At 41.3% G+C, this 27,834-nt stretch overlaps 1 protein-coding gene across 1 annotated transcript; it reads right to left on the reverse strand.

Moving 5' to 3' along the window:
- Positions 1 to 277: 277 nt before the first annotated feature.
- PPP1CC (protein phosphatase 1 catalytic subunit gamma) lies at positions 278 to 27,765 on the reverse strand. The gene is made up of 8 exons (XM_002823743.6): positions 27,472 to 27,765; positions 16,560 to 16,691; positions 15,316 to 15,546; positions 4,885 to 4,989; positions 2,840 to 3,063; positions 2,503 to 2,637; positions 1,474 to 1,534; positions 278 to 577 (listed from the first exon to the last, which is right to left on the reverse strand). The coding sequence occupies exons 1-8, from the start codon at positions 27,524 to 27,526 to the stop codon at positions 507 to 509; spliced, it is 1,014 nt and encodes a 337-aa protein (XP_002823789.2). The 5' UTR covers positions 27,527 to 27,765; the 3' UTR covers positions 278 to 506.
- Between the last annotated feature and the right edge of the window lie 69 nt (positions 27,766 to 27,834).

The following is a 27,834-nucleotide window of genomic DNA, read 5'->3' on the forward strand; positions in this document are numbered from 1 at the left end:
AAAACTATGGACACAGATTCATCCCCATCTCCCCAAATGGTAGAGGAGGATCATTCCACCTCATCACTCTATTACACAAATAGATGTCTCCAGGTTACAACTCAAAGAGTATTAGTATCTGTATTATAATCCATCTTTGGAAAACAGATTATTTGAAAGAAGCAAAACCAAAATGCAACTGTGTGGTTTCCAGAGCAATTTATTCAGGAAAATCTATTCAATATGCCATCAACAGCTCTCCTGTGTGTATTGTGCTGATAAATAGACACTGAGAAGATTTAACAAGTTCATCATTTAATAAGTCTGAATTCATTTTCACCACATGGTATTGTACACGGTCATCTGTTGAAACAGATTTCTTTTTTAACAGATCTTAGTTTAAAAAAGTCATAGGTACTGTGAGTTCTGTATAAACTGGTGGACAGTAAGTTAGTTCCTTTGTTTTAACTTATAAGCCTCAACTTCACCGCAGAATAAAGAATGTAGGCCAAAGAAAGCATAATCGGTCACTCGTATAGAACAGTATTGTTTCTATAATTTGAAGCTTTCTGAATGGACGGGTTCAGGCCTGATGCAACTGTAAAAAGATTACTTAATGAATAGGCTATATGGAAATTGTACAAAATGTTATTACCTTTAATCATTAGTAGCTTAAACAGCACTATATCACTAATTGCTATTCAAAATCAAAAACCTGTTTTTGAATCCCTAAGAAGGCAGCATGTGTACACAACCATACCACCTTGTACTTAGGGGTGTGTCAAAACATAATTCAACAGAAACTTTGGCTTTAGGAAAGTCACAAATATTTAAAAGAATGGCTTTGTCATTTTAAGTATACGGTCGGGGAAAAGTGTGCTTTAATTAAATATACATCATACCAGTGATGCTGGCAAGGTTGAAAGTTACTCCTAATGTTGATAGCTATAAAAACTAGTTTGTACATAACAAGACAATGAGAGGAAAAAGCAATCCCTTTGAAACAAAATTCTCAAATAAAAAATGTTCACAGTGGTTTGTATCAACAGTATGCATTTTATGACAAGAACATGTACAGATTCAGAGCACCCTAGGGCTCTCTTTATGTCCTAAAGAAAATGAGCATTTACATGATTATGGGTTGTACTGACTTAAAAAAGATCAATTGTACACTTACTCCTTAGACAGGATAAACTGTCCTGGGGTGTACAGCTTTAACATCATCATTAAAATTGTTTGCAAAAGGAACAGAATTAAAAAACAAAACACTTTTCTTTTTGGAGTGAAGAGTTTTTCATTTGCTGTTATAACCAGCAAATGCCATTCACTAAATCAAAAATGGAAGGAAAGGCCCCCACAAACACAGATCTATCTGAGCAAGCTGACCAGTACACATTACAGTCTTAAAAATGAAGGTTATATACTCTATGTTACAAGTCCCGACTAGGCAGTGTCAAAATGACATCTATTTCTTTGCTTGCTTTGTGATCATACCCCTTGGAGGCGTTACAGGTCTCGTGGCATTTGGCTTCTTTTTCTCTGCAGGCTTTAAAATCTGGAGATTCAAAAGACAGTTCATTTAGGAAATATACTCAACCCCAAATCTTAAGAGTCCTTAAATTTCATTCAGATCTTCTGTTCAGATGGTGTTTACAACTGCCCCAACAAGTGTAAAAGCCCCCCTAGCATATTAACACAAGCTACGTTGAATGTAAACATTTAGTAATTAATGCTATGACGAACAGATAAAATCTATTATCTGGACAAATTATTTTGTCTCTGAGTATAATGACAATATTCTGAAGTCTACACCTGGTAGTATCTTTAGCTACTCCTTCTGACACAGGGGAGAAAGTTCTTTACAAAAGTGTTTCTCCAACCTGTAGGGGATCCTTGCACAATCTTTGGAATTTTGAAAGCTGCAAGTTCTCTCTGATAATTGGTAAAAAACTATTTTAATTCATTTAACTGATGACTGCCACATGATTTTGTGGCTGTATTTATGTTTATGACTAGGCTGGCTTGAAGTTGTACAAGTATCATAATAAGCAAATGAGAAAAAGGCCAAGGCAGATTCTAAATAATGCTTTTGTGCCAACTGAAGGCCAAATGATGTCATGGTACATTAACAGAAGTTTTGTGGAAGTTAGACTAGAGGGCAGAACTAAGTAAACACACAGCACAAGGCACTCAGTACTTTTCACATGCAAGTGGTGATTTAATTTTAGCTGAATATTACATTGTCATTATGGTTTTAGATTTACAGTAAAAGAGCCATAAGCATAAGGAGCCAATATGCAATGCAAAAAATTGTAATTCAACACTGGGGAAAGGTGCCATAATTAATTTTTTCTTTTACAAGGGATCCACACATTATTCAACTATGATACACACTAGTTAAGGGAAAATAAAAACTTAGCCTACTCAGCATAAATGAACACTAGGCAAAAAGTAGCAATTATATTTTTCAATCAGCAAAGTGTAAACATATTAAAAGGAAATAATGTTGAAAGCACACTCTACCTGAAAAGAACACATTAGTGTTTCATCCACACTCATCATGGCACCTGCATTGTCAAACTCTCCACAATAATTGGGCGCAGAAAACAGAGTGACCAACTGCCTCTTTGCAAAAAATTCATATCCATCTTCAACCACCTTAAAGAGAAAATTTTTTCAGTATAAATAGGTGCAAATACTAGGTGAGTAAAACCATGTTTCAGTTTCCCATTGAGCCTGATATCTTGTGTTCCAGAAACACTTTGTATAAATAAGCAATACCTACCCACCAAAATCAACAAGGAGAATCTGTGCTCACACACATGCTCTTAAGTGTACATGTAAAATTCAAAATCAATACCTGATGGGCTCTACATATAAGATCCAAATCATGCTTATGGAGAAATTTTGCAACCACTTCTGCACCAAATGTGAAGGACACTCCTCTGTCATTTTCACCCCAGCCTAAGACATCTTTATCGGGGTCAGACCACAAAAGATCACAAAGAAGACCTTGATCTGGTACATCAGTTGGTCGCATAATTCGCCGAATCTGCTCCATAGATTGAAGATCTGGTGATAAACCTATTCAATGAGGAAAAAAAAAATGAAGAAAGCAGAACTTTTAAAAGGATACTACCCCTTCATAAGTTCCATTTGTCTACACAGAAATTCAATAATCCTGACATAAAAACTGAAATCTATGATTATATTTTATTTACTTTTGGTTAAAAGAAAAAAAAACACAGAAAAAGGACAACATTGGATACACACTAGAATTATATGCAGTAAGGCATGGGGTGCAGCAGGTTTAAACAATACATGGAAACAGTTATATTATACAGAACACTGTAAAATAAAATCCAGTGATTTAAAAAACTCTTCTATGGGCTTCCCCCAGTTGATGACAATAATGAGCGATGTTATGATTGATGGCTTACAATGACTGAGCTGAGAAGATAAGGATGCTCAGTGTGAGGTAGTTCTCTAGGAAACCTGCACTGTTCACAGACCATTAAAATCTATAAGAGCTTATTATATCGAGTTACAATATGGGATGCATATTGTAAGAGTTAAAAACCATGTATCCAACTCTACCAAAACCTGTCTAAGTACAGAAGCACAGAGATAAAAGACATTATGCAGGCTTTTTGATGGCTGATTAATTTCAGACCATACATGAAAAGAAATTCTCTTTGCAATTACTATTTTAATTACATTATAGAAAGCACAACCACTGAGCAAAGCAAAACAGCTTATAACATATATATGTATATGTATATATTTTTAGAGATACGGTCTTGCTCTGTTGCCTAGGCTGGAGTGCAGTGGTGCGATCATAGCTCACTGCAGCCTTAAACCTCTGGGTTCAAGCAATCCTCCCGCCTCAGCCTCCCAAATAGCTACGGCTACAGGTGTGCACCATTACACCTGGCTAACTTTTAAAACTTTTTCTAATGACAGGCGTCTCGATATGTTACAGGTTGTTCTCATATTCATGGCATCAAGCAATCCTCCTGGCTTGGCCTCTCAAAAGTGCTGGAATTACAGATGCGAGCCACTATGCCTGGCCAAAATAACTTTCAAAATCCAAGTCAGAGAAAGTTCTGAGAGGATAAAAAACAATCAAGGGAAAATCTATTCACATCTTGAGTGTTCTAGAGGATCTCTGGCACAGCAAATTACACATTGTTCATTTTATAGTTAAAAATACTTTTCTGCCGGGCGCGGTGGCTCACGCCTGTAATCCCAGAACTTTTGGAGGCCGAGGCGGGTGGATCACGAGGTCAGGAGATCGAGACCATCCTGGCTAACAGGGTGAAACCCTGTCTCTACTAAAAATACAAAACATTAGCCAAGCATGGTGGCGGGTGCCTGTAGTCCCAGTTACTCGGGAGGCTGAGGCAGGAGAATGGCGTGAACCTGGGAGGCAGAGCTTGCAGTGAGCCAAGATGGTGCCACTGCACTCCAACCTGGGCGAGAGAGCGAGACTCTGTCTCAAAAAAAAAACAAAAAACAAAAAACTTTTCTGAGCCGGGCATGGTGGCTCACGCCTGTAACCCAGCACTTTGGAAGTCCGAGGCAGGAGGATTGCTTGAGCCCAGGAATTTGTGACCAGACTGGGCAACATGGTGAGAACTCATCCTTACAAAAAATAAAATAAAAATAAAAATTTTCTGCTCTATTTTCAAACCTAACTTACAGAGTCTAGAATTCCCATAAATCAATTCCTTAAGATTTTTATCCAAATGATCCTGGCTGTATCAGAGTGAAAGTGCAATGCAACACATCAACAAAGGAGTGTTCTGTCAGAGAAAGTCATCCCAACGATAACTCACAAATGTTAAAGTGTTCACCCTTTGGAAGGGATCAAAACCTATTTGGAACAAAAATCAGCCCACCTACCTCCATGACAGCAGAATATCTTCTCATCCACGATGGCTGCTATCGGTAAACAGTTAAAACAGTCTGTGAAAGTTTTCCATAGTTTAATGTTGTATCTTCTTTTACCTGTGATTAAAAAGAGAGTATTACTGTTCTGTAGGCTCATTCTCTCAGGATTAACTTCCTCCAAAGCAAGACTCTGGGTGCCTTTTAAGCAAATGAAACTATGTTTTTATTAAGAATCTTAATAAAACCATCTTATTTTAAGGCTCTTTTAAAATAAGAGCTGGGCGTGGTGGGTCAGACCTGTAATCCCAGCACTTCGGGAGGCTGAGGTAGGAGGATGGCTTGAGCCCAGGAGTTCAAGACCAGCTTGGGCAACATAGTGAGACCCCATCTCTTTAAAGAAAGACTCTCCTGGAAGGAAGGGGTTTAGGAGAGACACATATCTGATCTAAAAGCAATGACTTACATTTTCACATGAAATCTTTTTAAATTCCACAGAAGCATGAAACCAGAATTCCAGATTTGATAACGATTAAGGACTGCCATCAAATCCCAGGAATTATCTGGTAGCATCAATTCTGTTTGAAATTGTCTGCTCTGTCCAATCTCACTGCAGCTAGTTCCCTACTTCTGAATTCAATGAGAACTTACACATGTGGCGTTACGACCTTCCTTCTGAGGAAACCTGAGTTAGCACCCATCCCCCATGTACCCCACTCAATAACCTACTACTGATACCAGAGGATCTCCAGCCCTCAGTACTCTAGCAGGAGGCACAATGATCACACGGCAGTGGCTGCCTCTCACAGGCACTACAGGGCATTTGTTTCCAACACTGCACAGACTCCACATGCTCCCACAGGCCTGATGTTACAGGGTGGTCTTGTTCCCTCAACAGCACACGCATCCACACATTCTGGAGTCAGAGTGCAGTTCTGACAGAAATATGCCTCTATGCACTGGTTCTACAGGAAACTGATGTTCTGAGTTTAAAACCTACTCACATACCTTGCAAGAACAAATTTCTATGGATTGGTTGAGGACTGTCCAATTGTCCAGATGCCTTTGTTTCCTGTACTTACTAAACTAAGCACAATCTTTAAAAACCAGTTTGGCCAGGTGCAGTGGCTCACACCTGTAATCCCAGCACTTTGGGAGGCTGAGGTGGGCAGACCATCTGAGGTTGGGAGTTTGAGAACAGCCTGACCAACATGGAGAAATCCCATCTCTACTAAAAATACAAAAATTAGCTGGGTGTGGTGGCGCATGCCTGTAATCCCAGCTACTTGGGAGGCTGAGGCAGAAGAGTCGCTTGAACCTGGGAGGCAGAGGTTATGGTAAGCCTTGATTGTGCCATTGCACTCCGGCTTGGGCAACAAGAGCAAAATTCCGTCTCAAAGAACAAAACAAACAAAACAAACCAAGAGTTTGTCCTTAATCTCTTTTCCTGGGGACTACAGGGACATCTAAAGGTTTTTTTTTTTATTATACTTTAAGTTTTAGGGTACACGTGCACAATGTGCAGGTTACATAAGTATACATGTGCCATGCTGGTGTGCTGCACCCATTAACTCGTCATTTAGCATTAGGTATATCTCCTAATGCTATCCCTCCCCCCTCCCCCCACCCCACAACTGTCCCCAGAGTGTGATGTTCCCCTTCCTGTGTCCATGTGTTCTCATTGTTCAATTCCCATCTATGAGTGAGAACATGTGGTGTTTGGTTTTTTGTCCTTGCGATAGTTTACTGAGAATGATGATTTCCAATTTCATCCATGTCCCTACAAAGGACATGAACTCATCATTTTTTATGGCTGCATAGTATTCCATGGTGTATATGTGCCACATTTGCTTAAACCAGTCTATCATTGCTGGACATTTGGGTTGGTTCCAAGTCTTTGCTATTGTGAATAGTGCTGCAATAAACATACATGTGCATGTGTCTTTATAGTAGAATGATTTATAGTCCTTTGGGTATATACCCAGTAATGGGATGGCTGGGTCAAATGGTATTTCTAGTTCTAGATCCCTGAGGAATCGCCACACGGACTTCCACAATGGTTGAACTAGTTTACAGTCCCACCAACAGTGTAAAAGTGTTCCTATTTCTCCACATTCTCTCCAGCACCTGTTGTTTCCTGACTTTTTAATGATTGCCATTCTAACTGGTGTGAGATGGTATCTCATTGTGGTTTTGATTTGCATTTCTCTGATGGCCAGTGATGGTGAACATTTTTTCATGTGTCTTTTGGCTGCACAAATGTCTTCTTTTGAGAAGTGTCTGTTCATATCCTTTGCCCACTTTTTGATGGGGTTGTTTTTTTCTTGTAAATTTGTTTGAGTTCATTGTAGATTCTGGATATTAGCCCTTTGTCAGATGAGTAGGTTGTGAAAATTTTCTCCCATTTTGTAGGTTGCCTGTTCACTCTGATGGTAGTTTCTTTTGTTATGCAGAAGCTCTTTAGTTTAATTAGATCCCATGTGTCAATTTTGGCTTTTGTTGCCATTGCTTTTGGTGTTTTAGACATGAAGTCCTTGCCCATGCCCATGTCCTGAATGGTAATGCCTAGGTTTTCTTCTAGGGTTTTTATGGTTTTAGGTCTGTTTAAGTCTTTAATCCATCTTGAATTAATTTTTGTATAAGGTGTAAGGAAGGGATCCAGTTTCAGCTTTCTACATATGGCTAGCCAGTTTTCCCAGCACCGTTTATTAAATAGGGAATCCTTTCCCCATTGCTTGTTTTTCTCAGGTTTGTCAAAGATCAGATAGTTGTAGATATGCGGCGTTATTTCTGAGGGCTCTGTTCTGTTCCATTGATCTATGTCTCTGTTTTGGTACCAGTACCATGCTGTTTTGGTTACTGTAGCCTTGTAGTATAGTTTGAAGTCAGGCAGCGTGATGCCTCCAGCTTTGTTCTTTTGGCTTAGGATTGATTTGGCGATGTGGGCTCTTTTTTGGTTCCATATGAACTTTAAAGTAGTTTTTTCCAATTCTGTGAAGAAAGTCATTGGTAGCTTGATGGGGATGGCATTGAATCTATAAATTACCTTGGGTAGTATGGCCATTTTCACGATATTGATTCTTCCTACCCATGAGCATGGAATGTTCTTCCATTTGTTTGTATCCTCTTTTATTTCATTGAGCAGTGGTTTGTAGTTCTCCTTGAAGAGGTCCTTCACGTCCCTTGTAAGTTGGATTCCTAAGTATTTTATTCTCTTTGAAGCAATTGTGAATGGGAGTTCACTCATGATTTGGCTCACTGTTTGTTATTGGTGTATAAGAATGCTTGTGATTTTTGTACATTGATTTTGTATCCTGAGACTTTGCTGAAGTTGCTTATCAGCTTAAGGAAATTTTGGGCTGAGACAATGGGGTTTTCTAGATATACAGTCATGTCGTCTGCAAACAGGGACAATTTGGCTTCCTCTTTTCCTAATTGAATACCCTTTATTTCCTTCTCCTGCCTAAATGCCCTGCCCAGAACTTCCAACACTATGTTGAATAGGAGTGGTGAGAGAGGGCATCCCTGTCTTGTGCCAGTTTTCAAAGGGAATGCTTCCAGTTTTTGCCCATTCAGTATGATATTGGCTGTGGGTTTGTCATAGATAGCTCTTATTATTTTGAGATACGTTCCATCAATACCTAATTTATTGAGAGTTTTTAGCATGAATGGTTGTTGAATTTTGTCAAAGGCCTTTTCTGCATCTATTGAGATAATCATGTGGTTTTTGTCTTTGGTTCTGTTTATATGCTGGATTACATTTATTGATTTGCGTATATTGAACCAGCCTTGCATCCCAGGGATGAAGCCCACTTGATCATGGTGGATAAGCTTTTTGATGTGCTGCTGGATTCGGTTTGCCAGTATTTTATTGAGGATTTTTGCATCAATGTTCGTCAAGGATATTGGTCTAAAATTCTCTTTTTTGGTTGTGTCTCTGCCCGGCTTTGGTATCAGGATGATGCTGGCCTCATAAAATTAGTTAGGGAGGATTCCCTCTTTTTCTATTGATTGGAATAGTTTCAGAAGGAATGGTACCAGTTCCTCCTTGTACCTCTGGTAGAATTCGGCTGTGAATCCATCTGGTCCTGGACTCTTTTTGGTTGGTAAGCTATTGATTATTGCCACAATTTCAGACCCTGTTATTGGTCTATTCAGAGATTCAACTTCTTCCTGGTTTAGTCTTGGGAGAGTGTATGTGTCGAGGAATTTATCCATTTCTTCTAGATTTTCTAGTTTATCTGCGTAGAGGTGTTTGTAGTATTCTCTGATGGTAGTTTGTATTTCTGTGGGATCGGTGGTGATATCCCCTTTATCATTTTTTATTGCATCTATTTGATTCTTCTCTTTTTCTTTATTAGTCTTGCTAGCGGTCTATCAATTTTGTTGATCCTTTCAAAAAACCAGCTCCTGGATTCATTAATTTTTTGAAGGGTTTTTTTTGTCTCTATTTCCTTCAATTCTGCTCTGATTTTAGTTATTTCTTGCCTTCTGCTAGCTTTTGAATGTGTTTGCTCTTGCTTTTCTAGTTCTTTTAATTGTGATGTTAGGGTGTCAATTTTGGATCTTTCCTGCTTTCTCTTGCGGGCATTTAGTGCTATAAATTTCCCTCTACACACTGCTTTGAATGTGTCCCAGAGATTCTGGTATGTTGTGTCTTTGTTCTCGTTGGTTTCAAAGAACATCTTTATTTCTGCTTTCATTTTGTTATGTACCCAGTAGTCATTCAGGAGCAGGTCGTTCAGTTTCCATGTAGTTGAGCGGTTTTGAGTGAGTTTCTTAATCCTGAATTCTAGTTTGATTGCACTGTGGTCTGAGAGACAGTTTGTTATAATTACCAATACAGAGAAGTGCTTAAAGGAGCTGAAAGCCAAGGCTCGGGAACTACGTGAAGAATGCAGAAGCCTCAGGAGCCAATGCGATCAACTGGAAGAAAGGGTATCAGTGATGGAAGATGAAATGAATGAAATGAAGCGAGAAGGGAAGTTTAGAGAAAAAAGAATAAAAAGAAACGAACGAAGCCTCCAAGAAATATGGGACTATGTGAAAAGACCAAATCTGCATCTGACTGGTGTACCTGAAAGTGACGGGGAGAATGGAACCAAGTTGGAAAACACTCTGCAGGATATTATCCAGGAGAACTTCCCCAATCTAGCAAGGCAGGCCAACATTCAGATTCAGGAAATACAGAGAACACCACAAAGATACTCCTCGAGAAGAGCAACTCCAAGACACATAATTGTCAGATTCACCAAAGTTGAAATGAAGGAAAAAATGTTAAGGGCAGCCAGACAGAAAGGTCGGGTTACCCACAAAGGGAAGCCCATCAGACTAACAGCGGATCTCTCGGCAGAAACTCTACAAGCCAGAAGAGAGTGGGAGCCAATATTCAACATTCTTAAAGAAAAGAATTTTCAACCCAGAATTTCATATCCAGCCAAACTAAGCTTCATAAGTGAAGGAGAAATAAAATACTTTACAGACAAGCAAATGCTGAGAGATTTTGTCACCACCAGGCCTGCCCTAAAAGAGCTCCTGAAGGAAGCACTAAACATGGAAAGGCACAACCGGTACCAGCCACTGCAAAATCATGCCAAAATGTAAAGACCATTGAGACTAGGAAGAAACTGCATCAACTAACGAGCAAAATAACCAGCTAACATCATAATGACAGGATCAAATTCACACATAACAATATTAACTTTAAATGTAAATGGACTAAATGCTCCAATTAAAAGACACAGACTGGCAAATTGGATAAAGAGTCAAGACCCATCAGTGTGCTGTATTCAGGAAACCCATCTCACGTGCAGAGACACACATAGGCTCAAAATAAAAGGATGGAGGAAGATCTACCAAGCAAATGGAAAACAAAAAAAGGCAGGGGTTGCAATCCTAGTCACTGATAAAACAGACTTTAAACCAGCAAAGATCAAAAGAGACAAAGAAGGCCATTACATAATGGTAAAGGGATCAATTCAACAAGAAGAGCTAACTATCCTAAATATATATGCACCCAATACAGGAGCACCCAGATTCATAAAGCAAGTCCTGAGTGACCTACAAAGAGACTTAGACTCCCACACAATAATAATGGGAGACTTTAACACCCCACTGTCAACATTGGACAGATCAACAAGACGGAAAGTTAACAAAGATACCCAGGAATTGAACTCCGTTCTGCACCAAGCAGACCTAATAGACATCTACAGAACTCTCCACCCCAAATCAAGAGAATATACATTTTTTTCAGCACCACACCACACCTATTCCAAAATTGACCACATAGTTGGAAGTAAAGCTCTCCTCAGCAAATGTAAAAGAACGGAAATTATAAGGGACATCTAAAGGTTTAAACCTGTACCTCTCCTTTGAGAGTTAGCGCCAGCCCAAGCAACTGACCTGAACCACACCTCCCACCCTGTAATGCAAATCAAGCAGCTTAGGGAGTTTAGCACAGGGCTTGAAATGTAATGTAAATTCAACAAATGTTTGCCTTCTCTCGGCAGAGGAGAGTGTTATCTTTTCTCCTAGTAATTTCTAGTTTCTCAATGACTGGGTCTAACGCTGACTATGGTTTACCCTGTTGCATATTTCTTTAGAGGCTACTAATTCCTTCACTGGGGGGTTCAGAAAGTTTAACAAACTCCTCCCGCCGGGCTGAGGAGGCGAGGCAGGAAAATTGCTTGAACCTGGGAGGCAGAGGTTGCAGTAAGCCGAGATCGCACCATTGCACTCCAGCCTGGGCAACAAGAGTGAAACTCCGTCTCAAAAAAAAAGGAAACTCCTCCTTACGAAAGGCTGAAGGGCAATCTGCAAAACCACCACCTCCCATTTCCAAACAGCAATACTACTACTACTACTACCACCACCACCATAGGATGAGTATCCCTAATCCAAGATGCTCCAAAATTTGAAACTTTTTGAGCACTCACATGATGCTCAAAGGAAATGCTCACTGGAGCATTCTGGATTTCAGATTTTTGGATTAGGGATGTTTAATCAGTAATTATAACACAAATATTCCAAAATTAAAAAAAAAAAAAAAGCAAAAACAAAAAACCTCTGAAACCTGCAACACTTCTAGTCCCAAGCATTCCAGGTAAGGAATACTTAACCTGTATTATAAAAACAGAGCTGCTGTCTTAGCTCCCCAGTGACAGTGACTTCCTCTTTCCCCAAGGTCAGCTTCACATCTGGATATTTTTTTTTGAGGTGGGGTCTCACTGCATCACCTAGGTGGAGTGAAGCGACGCAATCTTGGCTCACTGCAACCATGGTCTCCCAGGTTCCAGTGATTCTCCTGCCTCAATCTCCTGAGTGTCCGGGACTACAGGTGTGCACCACCACACCTAATTTTTGTATTTTTAGTAGAGATGGGTTTTCGCCATGTTGGCCAGACTGGTCTTGAACTCCTGACCTCAAGTGATCCACCCACCTTGGCCTCCCAAAGTGCTGGAATTACAGGCATGAGCTACCACGGCCGGGCTTTGATTCTTTAATTATGCCACACACTCCAGCTTCTCCTGCCGATTCCTGCTGGCTTCTCCATCAAAAATCAGTTTGTTTCCTCCTTTTGCCTCTCAGCACTTTAAGCGTGGGCCTGCCTCTTTCTATTCTCTCTTCATTTCCTCCCTAAGGCCACCTCAGACCACTAGGAACATCTGGCTCCTGAAAGGTTTAGCCAGGGTAATCGCCTAGCTTCCAAATCCTAAGATTCTGAGCCATAACCTGTAATGTGGTTTCCCATTACTGTACATCAGACAGCTACAGTAGCAGAAACAGATCAACAAACATTCATGTTTTACCCAACAACATATACCTCAGCCTTTCCATCACATTTGCAAAGTTTAAAAAAAAAAAAAAAAAAAGAAATGGTAGTATAAAGTACTTACGTACCTGGAAAACAGGCAGTGGTTTTTAAATTGTCCCATGAAAATCAACATTTGAATATAACTTTTCATTTTAATAAAATTAATAAGTATTTTATATATATATTAAATGTCTGCAAGCCTTCAACCAAAAGCCACCTATGTCAAGGGCACTTTCATGCCCACAAGTAGACTGGATGGCAAATTATATCTGCCTGATGAGAGAGAGGAAGCTTGAGTACAAGATCTACAAATTGTGTTGATGACCAAACAGGAGTCGAAACTGATACCAACCAACACTGATCTTCTAAGTCATTTTTTAAAGGCCTCTGCATTAAGTAGAAACTGAAACTGATGCAGCCAGTATCATTACATTAGGATACATGTCACAACAATGAGGTCAACTGGATTTGAATTCATCAGTGCAAACATGAAAAGTATTTGCTGGGCTAACAGCTATGTAAAAGGAATCCTTTCTTAACTCAAGAGTAACACTTGGAATAAGTATCCAAAACACAGTGTTGGCTGGTGTGGTGGCTCATGCCTGTAATCCCAGCACTCAGGGAGGCTGAGGTGAAAGGATTGCTTAAGCCCAGAAATTACAGGTCGTGGTAAGCTATGATCCCACCTCTGCACTCCAGCCTAAGGCTCTGTCTCAAAAACAAACAACAAAAAAAACCCATCACACCTGCCTTGCATTTCACTACCTAAGGAGTAGTAACTGGCTTACTGGTACTTCTCTGACACAGAATCACTGTTAATATTGAATATCTTTCATGTACAAGTTCAATGCTATCAGTCAGTCCAGAACCCACAGAATTTTTGTCCCTGATATTCCTGCCACCCTGCGTCTTATCAGCTGGATCTCAAGGTCACAGACCAAGCAAACATCCAGTTGTGGGAAAGGGTGGTAGTAGAAGGGCTCAGTCTGTGAATATAATCTTTCTAGGATGCACTTCTAACAAATGTGCTAGCTCAACACATCTATGTGAATTGAGATGGAAAAACACCGCATCTGGAGGCTCTAGGTTACAATGTGGTCTAGGGGAGGGCCACAGGGACAACCCTTTGCTGATCTCCCTATAATATTAGCAAATGCCAAGTACCTGAAGTTCCTTAACCACCTCTTCACTCCAAACCTGAAACCCCTCCTGGCAGCAATGATGAGCACAAAAGGAAGGTGAAGGTAGAGACTCAAAACCTTTTCTGACTTAAAACCCTTTATCGAACTGATATTTTCAAAGCTTTTTTTTTTTTTTTTGAGACGGAGTCTCACTCTGCCACCCAGGCTGGAGTACTGTGGTGTGATTTTGGCTCACTGCAACCTCCGGCTCCTGGGTTCAAGCGATTCTCCTGCCTGAGCCTCCTGAGTAGCCGGGACTACAGGCATCTGCCACCACGCCTGGCTAATTTTTGTATTTTTAGTAGAGACGGGGTTTCCTCATGTTGGCCAGGAAGGTCTTGATCTCTTGATCTTGTGATCCACCCGCTGTGGCCTCCCAAAGTGCTGGGATTACAGGCATGAGCCACTGTGCCCGGCCTATTTTCAAAGCTTTAAGAACTGTGTTTTGTCAACAGTCAAATCAAAGTGCACCTTTAATTAAACAATCCAAAATGGGTCACAAAATGTGTAAAATACTGTAAAAATAATCTTTGTTCAGCACATTTTAGTTTTAGGAAAGTTACTGCCATTCTTCCTGGGTGTGGATATGCCAGAAGGAGAAAAACTACAATAATTTCAAAAACTAATTATTTACATATTGCAAGATTCCATTTGCATGCAATATTCTCTAGAAAAGACAAAAAGTAGATTCGTGGTTGCCTGGGGACTATGGTGATGGTTGCATAACTATAAATTTACTACAAATCACTGAATTGTACACTTTTAACAGATTAATTTTATGGAATGAAATTACATAATAAAGTTGCTTAAAAAAACTATTTGGAATGGTTCTCAGATTTCAACTAAGAATTAAGTTATCTGTGAATACAACAATTTAAATCTTAAAGCAACCATTACCATGATCATTACTTCCTAATCTGATCATCACATCATAAAAGAATCCAAGACCTTATTTTATTACAGTGGCAGTGTTATTTTTCTACCCAAGAGAGAAAAAACTGGCTGAGCACCATGGCTCACGCCAGTAATCCCAGTACTTTGAGTGGCCTAGGCGGGCAGATTCCTTGAGCCAGGAGTTTCAGATCAGCTTGGGCAACAAGGTGAAACCCCATCTCTTCAAAAAAATACACAAATTAGCCAAGCGTGGTGATGCATGTCTGCAGTCCTAGCTACCTGGGAGTCTGAGGCAGAAGGATCGCTTGAGCCTGGGAGGCAGAGGTTGCAATGAGGTAAGATGGTGCTACTGCACTCCAGCCTGGGCAACAGAGTGAGACTGCGTTCCCCCACCCCCCTAAAAAAGCTAAGCTAAAAACAAGTTGATGAAATAGAAATCATGAGAGATGATACCACTGCATCTAAACTCTCACAATTCCTAACAGAAGTACATGATAATTGTTTATGATAAATATCTTAATTTCAATAACTCTTCCTTAGATATAGGAAAGTACTTACATTCATCATAAAATCCATAAATTCTGTTGATGCTGGCACATTCATGGTTCCCTCTGAGAAGAAAAAAATTCTCAGGATATTTGATTTTGTAGGCCAGTAAGAGGCAGATAGTCTCCAATGACTGCTTTCCCCTGTCCACATAGTCCCCAAGAAACAGGTAGTTGCTTTCTGGTGGGAAACCACCGTACTCAAAAAGTCGCAGCAAATCATAGTATTGCCCATGGATGTCACCTGGAAGCAAGAATTTTGTTACACAGTGTTCCCATACTTAAAGCTCAATCCACTAACAAAGCTTTGGAAAGACATTCTTTAAATACTCATTGTACAATGGCATTGACCTCTAGTAATGAGAGTTTAATTGGGCAGCCAACACTAAGTAATTTCCAGTCTTACATCATATTTAGTTCAATTGAGCTTAACAAAAATTTTAAGTATATGTGTTATGTCCAGAACCTCACATAAAATTCAACTAATTAAGAATTTATTCTGTGGAAGGGGTTATTATGTCCAAGCATGCATTCTTGCCAAGTAACATGGTATTCCTTTCAGGCTGACTGATCAATATCAGATCTCTGACAGCTCAGTCTCTGGGTACTGTGTTAGCAGAACTGCTGCACTTCTAGTGAGCCTTGGCCCCATCTGAACAAAAGCACATACACACATACACACCACCCCCACCCCCCACCCATCAATGCATTTAGCTCTCAATTTCTCCCTGCTAGATAATGCCAAAGAACATTTTACTTTTAAAAACATGAACACAAAGTTTTATCAATGCAAATATGCTATAAGAATGTATTACTCAAATGAATAAAGTTTAGTTTTACATTGAGTTAAAACAGATTATTTGCTTCTATTATGCAGAAAACAGAACCACAAAATCAGCATCAAGGAAGTTCTATTTTTAGCTATAACCAGTGTTGCTTTAAACTTAAACATATTCCTATACATCCATGTAGTTCAGACCTTTCCTCAGCTCTCCATTCTTAAGTTTCATTTTTTTCTTCTGCAACGTTTATTCCTTCAGCAAAATATTAAAAAAAAAAAAATCTGAAGTACATCTAAGTAAACTAAGTCCATTAGAGGTATTTATTCTAAAGCTACTATTTAACTGAATTTTAAGTAGTTCCAAGCTATTCGCAAACAGGATAATCATTCTGCTAGCTAATACAAGGTCATCAACATATCCTTGACTCAGTTAATCAATCATGTAACCAAAGATAACTTGTGTGCCCCAAACTTACCACATATTTTGAGTGGTGCTTCAAGTTCTAGTAGGATAGGCTGACTGAGAAAGATTTCACGAGACTTTAAGCACAGTCCTCTGATTTCATTCTCCTGAAGCTGGACATTCTTACCAGGCTTGGACCCTCTCACTGCAGGAGAAAAATCGCAATTAGTCCAATGAAACCAAAATACAAAATACGAGATTTAGATAAAGGGGCAAAAACATGGTTTAACTAGCTTTCTGAGTGGCTTCATTTTCAGGACACTTACAATAAACATGGTTTTAATGTCTAATTAGAATCTTAAAATCTTAGACAAGATTTAATTGCATCTTCGATACCAAGTAAGACTTCTTTTATAGTATTCCAAAAAAGGAGCCATCCTGTCTGTGCAAATGCTGTTAGAAACAGGACTAGAGGCCGGACGCAATGGCTCACGCTTGTAATCCCAGCACTTTGGGAGGCTGAGGCGGGCGGATCATGAGGTCAAGAGATCCAGACCATCCTGGCCAACATGGTGTGCACCTGTAATCCCAGCTACTCGGGAGGCTGAGGCAGGAGAATCGCCTGCACCCGGGAGGCGGAGGTTGCAGTGAGCCAAGATCGCGCCACTGCACTCCAGCCTGGGCAACACAGCGAGACTCTGTCTCAAAAAAAAAAAAAGAAAAAAAGAAAACAAAAAAGAAAAGACAAGACAAGAAACAGGATTGAAAATACTCAGAACCCTCCCCCATCAGTGTTTTTCAGAGGACCATGGGTATCTCCTCCTGAGGATCTCTGACTGAATTTACCTACGAAAAAATGTTAGTGTTGTTTTCATTTCATTAAGAAAATGTTGGTTCACTGTACTTATTTTGCCATGCATTTTCTGGGCCTGCATTTGTGTTTATGCTCACATCTATATAGGGCAAAGGATGTCAGTCATGTGCTATACTGTAAGAAAGCATGTTTCCTAATAATTTGAACAGATAAGATAATAATGGGAGAAAGAAATCATTGCACAGCATGGGGCATCCACACCACGAGAGCACTTGGGGTTCTTCTATCAAAGTACAAACTTTGCAACAGAGCTCACTTGTCAGCACGTAGGTAGTTGTGAGAAAGAAATTTTCTGTTTTGGTTCCAGTTGTAACAGACTGGATAGTCATTAGATACAGATAAAGTAGCACTGAACTGCTAAATGTACCTTAATTTTACAGTTACAAAGTTCACTTCTGGACCCCAAAATATGTAACTAAGTCTCATTCTGATAAAATTATTATACAACAAGAAGCAATAAAAGCATAGTAATAATAGTCTTCGAGGAAAGATATGAAACAGATGCATATTTAATAAAACAGCAACTGAGCAACAAAAATATTTTTTCCATAAGTGATTTTCTTTTTCTCTCTAGACACACATACAGAGCTGGAACTCAGGAAATACTCCCGGTGAAAGATGGGATCCCCGCGTCATTGGCCAGAAAATGCCAATCATTAGTGATTTCACCACAAGTTAACCAAAAACTTGGGCAGACTGCCCAGCAGGAAGCTTTATTTTTAGCTAGGAAGGAAATCCTAGAAGCTTCCGGTTTCAATGTGAATTTTTTTCAGCAGAGTCCCACACTTATGAATGAATAGCTGACTCTAAGTCTTCCAGGAGAATATTTCTGCGATAATTGGCTCATACCATATAATGGCAGGCTTTGTTGTATGAATGCTATTGTAGTTAGTCAACGCCATCAGATGAAATCAACGTTGCTAACAATTTTTTTTTTTGGCTTTGGAAGCTCTCCACTGTCACCTTTGAACATAGTTTATATTTGTTTTACCTCCTTTATTCTGTTTCTCTGTTTGTCCTCTGGGTGGGGACATTCAGAGATCAGTAAAAAGCAAAAGCAATACTAACAACAATTTAAAAATTCTTTTTTGAAGAAGCCTGGTGCCCAGGCTGGAGTGCAGTGGCATGGTCATAGCTCACTGCAGCCTCAACTTTCCAGGCTCAAGTGATCCTCTTGCTTTGGCCCCCCAAGTGCCGGGATTACATGCATAAGCCACTGCACCTGGCCTTAAAAATTACTCTTAATATTAAGATTAGATGCAGCTTTTCCAGAAAAAATAAAGATTTCTATTTAAAGAATGGTGCTTATGAAAAACATCAACAAACATGGTCTGAAAGCTTCTTAAATTCCCTAAAATTAGCAGAAGGAAAAAAGTTATATAAAGATAGAAATTGCCAAAACCATCTTCCATCAGCTATCATACAGCTGCTCAGCCTTCAGGCCTCTGCTCAGACACTACACTTCACCCTGGAGAAAAGCTTCTCTCATCCATCTCCTCTCCCCTCACAAGCTTGCTGCATGCTTTTTGAAAGGCTCTCTCAACATCAGGTCACTACCCACCACACCCCCTCAACCATGCTTGTATTTGTTTTATACTTGCCAGTTTGCTTCTGCCAGCTCATCTGGACCCACTGGTAGAATGTAAACCCACAGTAGTAAACTCACAGCAGTAGTCCTGCTCTGTAGTGTACACGAGCCATAGCCAGCACGCAGCAGGTGCTCAAAATTTGTTGCATGACTGAAATCTGGATAAGTCTTTAAGTAGTGTTGACTGGCGGCATTAGAATTAAACATATACTCCAGACTATATATTTATTTATTTAGAGACGGAGTTTCACTCTTGTTGCCCACGCTAGAGTGCAGTGACGCGATCTCAGCTCACTGCAACCTCCGTCTCCCGGGTTCAAGCAATTCTCCTGCCTCAGCCTCCCGAGTAGCTGGGATCACAGGCATGCGCCACCACGTCCAGCTAATTTTGTATTTTTAGTAGAGATGGGGTTTCTCCATATTGGTCAGGCTGGTCTCGAACTCCCGACCTCAAGTGATCCGCCTGCCTCAGCGCCCAAAGTGCCGGGATTACAGGTGTGAGCCACCGTGCCCAGCCCAGACTATATACTTTTGATGAGCAAAAAGCCTGTTTCTGCACTATAAAATTATAAAACAATAGTGCCACTTGCTTACCAGGCTTTACTGGAGTATTTTTCAAAGTATGAAAATCTAGAATTACTCTTAAATTTCATGTTGAATGGTCTAACAGAGATTTCAAATGGGGCTTGGCAGTCCAAGTGAACACTGGAGAGTTCTTAAAAGTTGTCATATCAAGCTGGGCATGGTGGCTGGTTACTGCGGAGGCTGAGGCAGAAGAATTGCTTGAACCCGGGAGGTGGAGGTTGCAGTGAGCTGAGATCGTGCCACCGTACTCCAGCCTGGGTGACAGAGTGAGACTCCATCTCAAAACAAAACAAAACAAAACAAACAAAAAAGTTGCCATATCAGCCAAAAGCATACAAATTCATCTCACTATTTTTTTCTTTCTTTTTTTGAGATGCAGTCTCGCTCTGTTGCCAGGCTGGAGTGCAGTGATGCGATCGTGGCTCACAGCAACCTCCACCTCCTGGGTTCAAGTGATTCTCCTGCCTCAGCCTCCCAAGTAGCTGGGATTACAGGTGTGCGCCACCGCGCCTGGCCCACTTCGCTATTTTCAATGTCCATCAAACAGAATTATTTACTCGTTGTAGTTAACATTTACTGAGCACTTATCCACTAGGCACTGTACTAAGGGCTTTATATTGTCATTCAATCCTGTCAACGATCCTAGGAAGTCAGGCACTGTCATCTCCCATTTTACAGTGACTTAGTCCAAAGTCACAGAGCTTAAGGACATGAGGCCACGATGCTAGATCTAGTGGTGCATCCACCATACCACCCCCCCAATTAAGAATCTGTTCTACACTGAACTTCAAAACCAAAGGAGAAGGCCGGGCATGGTGGCTCATGCCTGTAATCCCAACACTTTGGGAGGCTGAGACGGCGGATGACCTGAGGTTAGGAGTTCGAGACCAGCCTGGCCACCATGGTGAAACCCCATCTCTACTAAAAATACAAAAATTTGCTGGGCATGGTGGCACACATCTGTAATCCCACCTACACAGGAGGCTGAGGCACGAGAATCACTTGAACCCAGGAGATGGAGGTTGCAGTGAGCCAAGACTGTGCCACTGCACTCCATCCTGGGCAACAAGAAAGAAACTCCGTCTCGGCCAGGCGCGGTGGCTCATGCCAGTAATCCCAGCACTTTAGGAGTCCGAAGCAGGGGGATCACCTGAGGTAAGGAGTTCGAGACTAGCCTGGCCAACATGGTGAAACCCCATCTCTACTAAAAATACAAAAATTAGCTGGGCATGGTGGCAGGCACCTGTAATCCCAGCTACTCGGGAGGCTGAGGCAGGAGAATCGCTGGAACCAATGAGGCAGGTTGCGGTGAGCCCAGATTGCATCATCACACTCCAGCCTGGGGAACAAGAATGAGACTTGGTCTCAAAACAAACAAACAAACTCTGTCTCAAAACAAACAAACAACAAAAAAAAAGCAACACCAACTTAGACCTAAGGATGTGACTTTTCAGTAGAAGTATTAATATTTCTTTATCTGGCTAGAAAGGGAGATTCAGGAAAATGTATTATTACTGTTAAAAGTGAAGGTTGCTCTGTAGAAATGTATCTGATCTATTTTTCTGGCAAATCACTGACATGAGCATATCATAAAAACTTCCACACATTTTTATTGAAAACAAACTGGTAAAAATTTGAATTATAAAAGAATAGCAGCCAGATGCGGTGGCTTGGGCCTATAATCCCAGCACTTTGGGAGGCCGAGGTGGGAGGATCACTTGAGCTCAGGAGTTGGAGACTAGCCTGGGCAACATGGTGAAATTCAGTCTCTACCAAAAATACAAAATATAGCTGGACATGGTGGCATGCGCCTGTAGTCCCAGCTACTCGGGAGGCTAAGATGGGAGGATCACTTGAGCCCGGGCGATAGATGCTGCAATGAGCCGAGATCACGCCACTGCACTCCAGCCTGGGCCACAGAGTGAGACCCTGTCTCAAAAAAAATAAATAAATAAAATAGCATTGGTGATTATTTACAACACCAGTTCTTTCTCATAAGCAATACTAACTTTTGAAAGTTAGTTGCTGGCAACAAGCAAAGCAAAGATGGAAACTATGGAAGGAAATTTAAGACAAGTTTGAGATTATTTATGAGGAATAAAAAAGTATTTTCCTTGCCACATAAAGGCCCCTTAATTGTTTAAAGAAAAACATATTAAAGAAATAGCATATACTAAAAAAGCCCTAGCTGAATTCTAATGAAGTTTCAGAACCTAAGAAAGGCACAAGTGGTATAAAAATAAGCCAACGAAGATTTTGCTGTTTTAAAATAATCCTGTTAAAAAGTAGGTGATAATTTTAACAATATGCCACATCATATTCATTTCAGTGAATCAATAGCCTCATGATATTTGACAGATTTAGGAAAATAAGACTCAAACCAAAACAAAAAACAGTAAATACTTCCAACATTAAGCATTCCCATAAACAACTGAGTTCTTTTCTGCAAAAAGTATAAACCACAAAAATGTTATCAAGAATCCTTCGGGCCAGGCACAGTGTCTAACGCCCGTAATCCCAGCACTTTGGGAGGCCGAGGTGGGTGGATCAGCTGAGGTCAGGAGTTCGAGACCAGCCTGGCCAACATGGTAAAACCCCATCTCTACTAAAAATACAAAAATTAGCAGGGCATGGTGGTGCATGCCTGTAGTCCCAGCTACTCAACAACTGAGGCTGAGGCTGAGGCTGAGGCAGGAGAAATCGCTTGAACCTGGGTGGTGGAGGTAGCAGTGAGCCGAGATCCTGCCACTGCACTCCAGCCTGGGTGACAAAGACTCAAAAAAAAAAAAAAGGAAAAAAAGAAAAGAAAAAAGAATCCTTTAGTTTCTCTGCAAAGTCACCAGCAGAAAGACTTCCATGTTCTGATTATTACAATTTTTTCCACACCCTGCCCTCTCCCATCCTGATTTTCCTAACTGATGGGGTTACACTTCAGGCATTGATAAGTGACACCAAGGCAGGGAGCTGTGGTTCACGCTTGTAATCCCAGCACTTTGGGAGGCTGAGGTGGGAGGACTGCTTGTGGCCAGGAGTTCAAGAACAGCCTAGGCAACACCCCTGTCTTTAAGAAAAAAGGAAAAAGAAAAAAAAATTAGCCAGGTGTGGTGGTGTGTGCCTATAGATCCGGCTAGCCAGGAAGATGAGGAGGAAAAATCACTTGAACCGAGGAGTTCAGGTCTCCAGCCTGGGGACAGAGTGAGACCCAGTCTCTAGTAAAAAAAATAAATAAAAGTGACACCAGTTCTTTCAAGGCAGATAGGATGTGGCTGCAAAACACTGTTTACTGTTCTCAATAAAGCATCTTGAGTTTTCTATACCTAGAGTAAAGCCAATCCATTAAAAACTTTAATTTTCCAGTCTAAGAACACATTTTGGTAATATGCCACTGAGTAGACTACATTTTGAGTTTTCATTTGCTGTAAGCTTTACTGTCGGTGATGACCACTACCTTCTAGAAGAGGGATGACAGTAAACCCCAGTGAAGTGGGGAAGCTGGAGATTTCAGACAAGTCACCAAGATCCACAAACACATCATCTGTTCTTGATGCTTTGGATACAGAGGTATGATCTTAAAATATCAAACTCTGTCTTGGAATTCCATAAGCTCCATGGAAATGAAATCTTTCCTTCTTGGTCTTGAATGACTTTCCAGTTCTTATCTACAAAGCGACTGACACCCAGAATATTATCTCCTTCATATTTCAATCTCTAAGGTCAACTAATGGCCTCAATTGTAAATTAAGTTAAATGGTGAAGCCCACACAACATCAATAACTTCCCTGCTTCACCATCAGGAATCCTCACCTAGTCAAGTGGGCTGACTGGTACTGTGATTCTGCACAACAGGTTACAGGTTGTAATAGGACTGTGCTTTCAAAGACATCAAATCACCTCACTAATTTCCACAGCTGACCACTGCTGGGCTACAACTGCATGTCCATTTGCTCAGTTCTGAGGAGGAACGCCCTAGGCTCAGAACGCAGAGTGCTCCTGTGTGTCACATCCCCCTAAACACAACGTCACACACAATTCTGTCAGATTTCACTGCTACCTCCTGCTACTGACAGGCCAAGAGGGCACTGTGGGCACAAGGAGAGTAATCCTTTTTCAATGCTGTGGTTTAAAAAAGGACTCCTGCAAGCTGCAGATCATCTGTCTCCAACAGAGCTTTCCCACCTTGCCTAGGAGGAGAGGAAGTGGGCATATGACCAACATACTGATGGGAAAGGAAGGGCAAGGGCTCACATCAGAGTTCTTATCGATGAGGGAATTAGAAACTGACAACTTGGATGTGAGTATAAAAATTACCTGCTCTGTAAACAAATAATTACAGGCTGGGCACGGTGGCTCATGCCTGTAATCCCAGCACTTTGGGAGTCTGAGGCGGGCAGATCACTTGAGGTCACGAGTTCGAAACCAGCCTGGCCTCATCTCTACTAAAAATACAAAAACTTGGCCGAGCGTGGTGGTGCATGCCTGTTAATCCCAGCTACTCAGGGGGCTGAGGCACGAGAATCGCTTGAACCCGGGAGGCAGAGGTTGCAGTGAGCCGGGATTCCACCACTGCACTCCAGCCTGGGTGACAGAGTGAGACTCTGTCTCCAAAATAAAATAAAAAATTAAATAATTACAGGTGTTCATTAGGAAAGATTACTTTTGTTTTTTTTTGGTTAGCATATTAAGAAACCTTCCCCTTTTTAAACCATTATGTTTGTCCTTTATTATCTTTAGGACCAAGGATGGCTAAACACCAGAATATGAACATTTTATACTGCATCAAAAAGTTGAACACATGCGCTATTTAAACAATCTTAGAGTTTCAGAATACCTGAACGCTCCCTACCTTCAGAACAACCCTTATGTATCAGAGGATTAAATCTGTAAGCACTTTCTGTGAGCCAGGGCAGAGATCATACTTAAATCACTAAAACAAGTCAGGCAATTCTGCAGAGCCTGACATGGTCTTGCACTTTGACAATGGCCTTCTTCAAAGCAAAGATGCTTCTTGCAAACCAAGATGTGAAGTAAGTTACAACCACCTGCTATGCAAGAAAAACGCTAGCCACCACGGCTCCTTGAAGGAGGTCATTTACAAAGTAAAACTGCCCCAAATCTCACTTTTCTTCAATACATCAGACCAAATCAACAGCTGGCTTATTTTCTCTTAAAATGCCGTTTTACTGTGTAGTTATTTAAATAACTAACATCAGTTATACTAAGGAGTTAAAACCTTAAGGTTTTATCATCAGCAAGGCAGAGCTTGGATAAAAGCATCCATGGTGGGTTGCAGAGGTGATGCCTCGCTTACAGGAATACTCAGAGTTCAGAGAAGAAAAGAACTGCAAAGGTTAGTGACTAAGCTCTAAACCAACATGCTGTTTTTCTTAAGACTTCACTTTTCAGTTAGCTTTTAGTACTATTACTGAGCTACTTCTCAACTAGCTTATACTGCTCTCAAGCTTAAAAGATCAATTCTGAACACGTAAAAAAATCCACCAAAGTCACAAAAGTCATATTCCCTCCACTTTCAGATATACTTACATCTTAAAGTATTTAGAGGAAAAAAAGGTTTTGGGGACATTACGAAAAGAACAAAATTTAGGCTGGGCATGGTGGCTCAAGACTATAACCCCAGCACCTGGGGAGGCTGAGGTGGGAGGATTGCTTGAAATCAGGAGTTTGAGAACAGCCTGGGTAACACAGTGAGACTCTCACTTCTATTTTAAATGATTAAATTTAATTTTCTTAAATAAAAAATTGTAAAACACAGAATTTATTACCAACATCATTTAACTTAGATATCTACATATCCTCAATGGATCATCTTCAACTGTTTCTCTGCCAATTTAACACCCACGAGAAAAAAAGAAATTTAAGTATACTTTGCAGTTAGCCTATTCCCAAGACATTAAAATGCACTGCTTTATAAATTTCAGCAAAAAATGAAATATAAGAAAACCTGGTTTTCAAGTGCCACATAACAAGAGGAACTATTAAACAATGATCTCATTTTAGATGTATCATTACTTACCAGGCAAACTACTTATTAGGATTTTAGAGATCAAAATTAACAAAAGCTGTTTATGAATAGAGGCAGTTATGGGCAAACCAGAACTTAAATTAGCAAGCCTTAGATGATCTTAAAATTCTAATGTTTCTAATCCATGCAAATTCCAACTTTTCCTGTTTCCTCAGAGAAAGCCACACATATCCCTGCAGAGATAAGCAGAATTTTAAAATTTAGAAAGAAAATATTTAACAAAAAGTTCCTTTCTTACAGCAACCTATTTTAATCAGTTTCTGACCAACTGCTGCCTCGAATAAATTAAAGAACTATATTAACTAGTATGAAAAAGTATGGTTCTTACATAAATACCTGGCATTAAAGGAATGACAAGGTTTTCACCTACAATACAAGGTTTTCACCTGCAATAACATTTCAAGAACATTTCAGGGGTTCTTAATGACATTTAGTGGTTTTTTTTTTAAGACAGCATAAAAGGAAAGAATGCACAGATTAAGAAAAGGACGAGATATTTTCAGGAGCTTCATTTTAATAACTTACTTTAAAAGATCTGCAAATTCTAACACCAGAGCTGTCCAACTGTTCATGCCCTCGACTCCACCACTCACAGCATTTATAGTCCAACAATATTTTAGGACTGTATAAAGGCAAAAAGCAGTTAAAACTGCCAAGTTCCCATTATGAAGTTTCCAAGTTAGGGGATATGACTGAATTCTTACAAAGTCTTGGATAAGATGTTAGCATCCGTTGACATGCCCTTGAATCTGAAAGCAGCTCATTTCAGCTTCCGTCTTTAAAAGCTGAACCTCGCCCCTCTCCCACATCAACATGAATCAATTGCCAGGCACCTCACTAGTCTTAGATGAGCCGAAATTTAAAGCTTTCTATTAACCTTTACTTAACCACTGGCCACCTTCCTTCCTACATAAGGTGACAGTGTTGTCTGTGGCGGGTTCTAGCTCCCGGCTATCTGCATTTGAAATCCAACTGTCACTAACTGTGTGACCTTGGTTAAGTGACTTCATCTCAGTTTCTTCTGTAAAATAACAAAAACAAAAAAAAATTGCAAATATCTTGCAATGGGTGGGAGAATTAAATGAAATCTGTCTTAAGTGCTCAAAGAATGCCTGACACACAGTAAGCGCTTTAGTAGCGTCAGTTATGATTATAGTAATAATTTCATGGACGCAAAGTGCTTAAGACAGAGCCTGGCACACTGGAAAGATAATGATACCGTCAGCCTCGTTGGCTTCCTGTTCAGATGCACGTTCAGGAAAAGAGCGCGGAGACCTCTCCAAGATTAGAACAACTTAAAAGGATTTGGAGAGCAGGCGAACACAGGTTCTCACACCTCTTGAGACATGAACGCTTGTTACCAAGTAACAAGAAATGGGCCCCCCAAGACCCCAGAACCACGAAAAATAAAAATAAAAGCAAGCAGGAAAAGAGCCCCCAAACCCGGTGGAACTCATGCCCTCATCAAACTGCCTTCCGAGAGGACGAGCACCGAAAAGTCCATCTCGCACAGTACGGCACACGTCGTCCAGGGGGCTGGACTGGGATCCCCAACCATCGCTCCAAAGACCCGTCCGGTGTGCGGGGGCAAACGGGTAGGGGCGGGAAACGTGGGGGTGGGGAGCGGAGTTTTCAAATTCCACGGCCGGGAGGAAGCCTGCATCCTCGTGCAATGAATGAGCGGAGCCTGGAGGGTCCGCGGCTGGCGACAAGTTGGGAATCCCGGGCTGGCCTCCCTCCGGAGGGCTGCAGTCCCCGGCCCGTGGGCCAACTCGAGGAGCTCACTCCCCACGGTGCTGCAAGCCCAACCGGCCTCCCAACTCCCCTCCCTCGAGCCCCCGGGGCCGCCTGCCCCCTCGGGCCCGCCTCCCCCTTCAGCCGCCCGCCGCCCCCCTTACCTTCCAGCAGCCGTTGGATAATGCTGTCGATGTTGAGTTTATCTAAATCCGCCATCGCCTTCCCACCGCCGACCCTCCCGCAGCGGCGCCGCCGCCGGCTCGCGCCCGGGACTCACACCTCCCTTCCCACGCCACGAGCAGAGGCGGTGGTGGCGGCGGTGGCAGCAGCCGCAGCGGGTCCCCCCCCCTGCCGCCCCGCTCCCTGCTTCCTCCTTCTCTCCCCACTGGAACCACGAGAAGAACAAAATGGCCGCCGACTCCTTAGACAGCCTCGGGCGGCGCACGGATGCGCGCGGGGAGTGCAGCGGCCCGGCCGGGACTTCTTTATGGGCCATAGGGCGCGCGGGAGGGGGCGGGGCCCGG

The sequence above is a fragment of the Pongo abelii genome, chromosome 10, assembly GCF_028885655.2.
Source record: "Pongo abelii isolate AG06213 chromosome 10, NHGRI_mPonAbe1-v2.0_pri, whole genome shotgun sequence".
Classification (NCBI taxonomy): Eukaryota; Metazoa; Chordata; class Mammalia; order Primates; family Hominidae; genus Pongo; species Pongo abelii.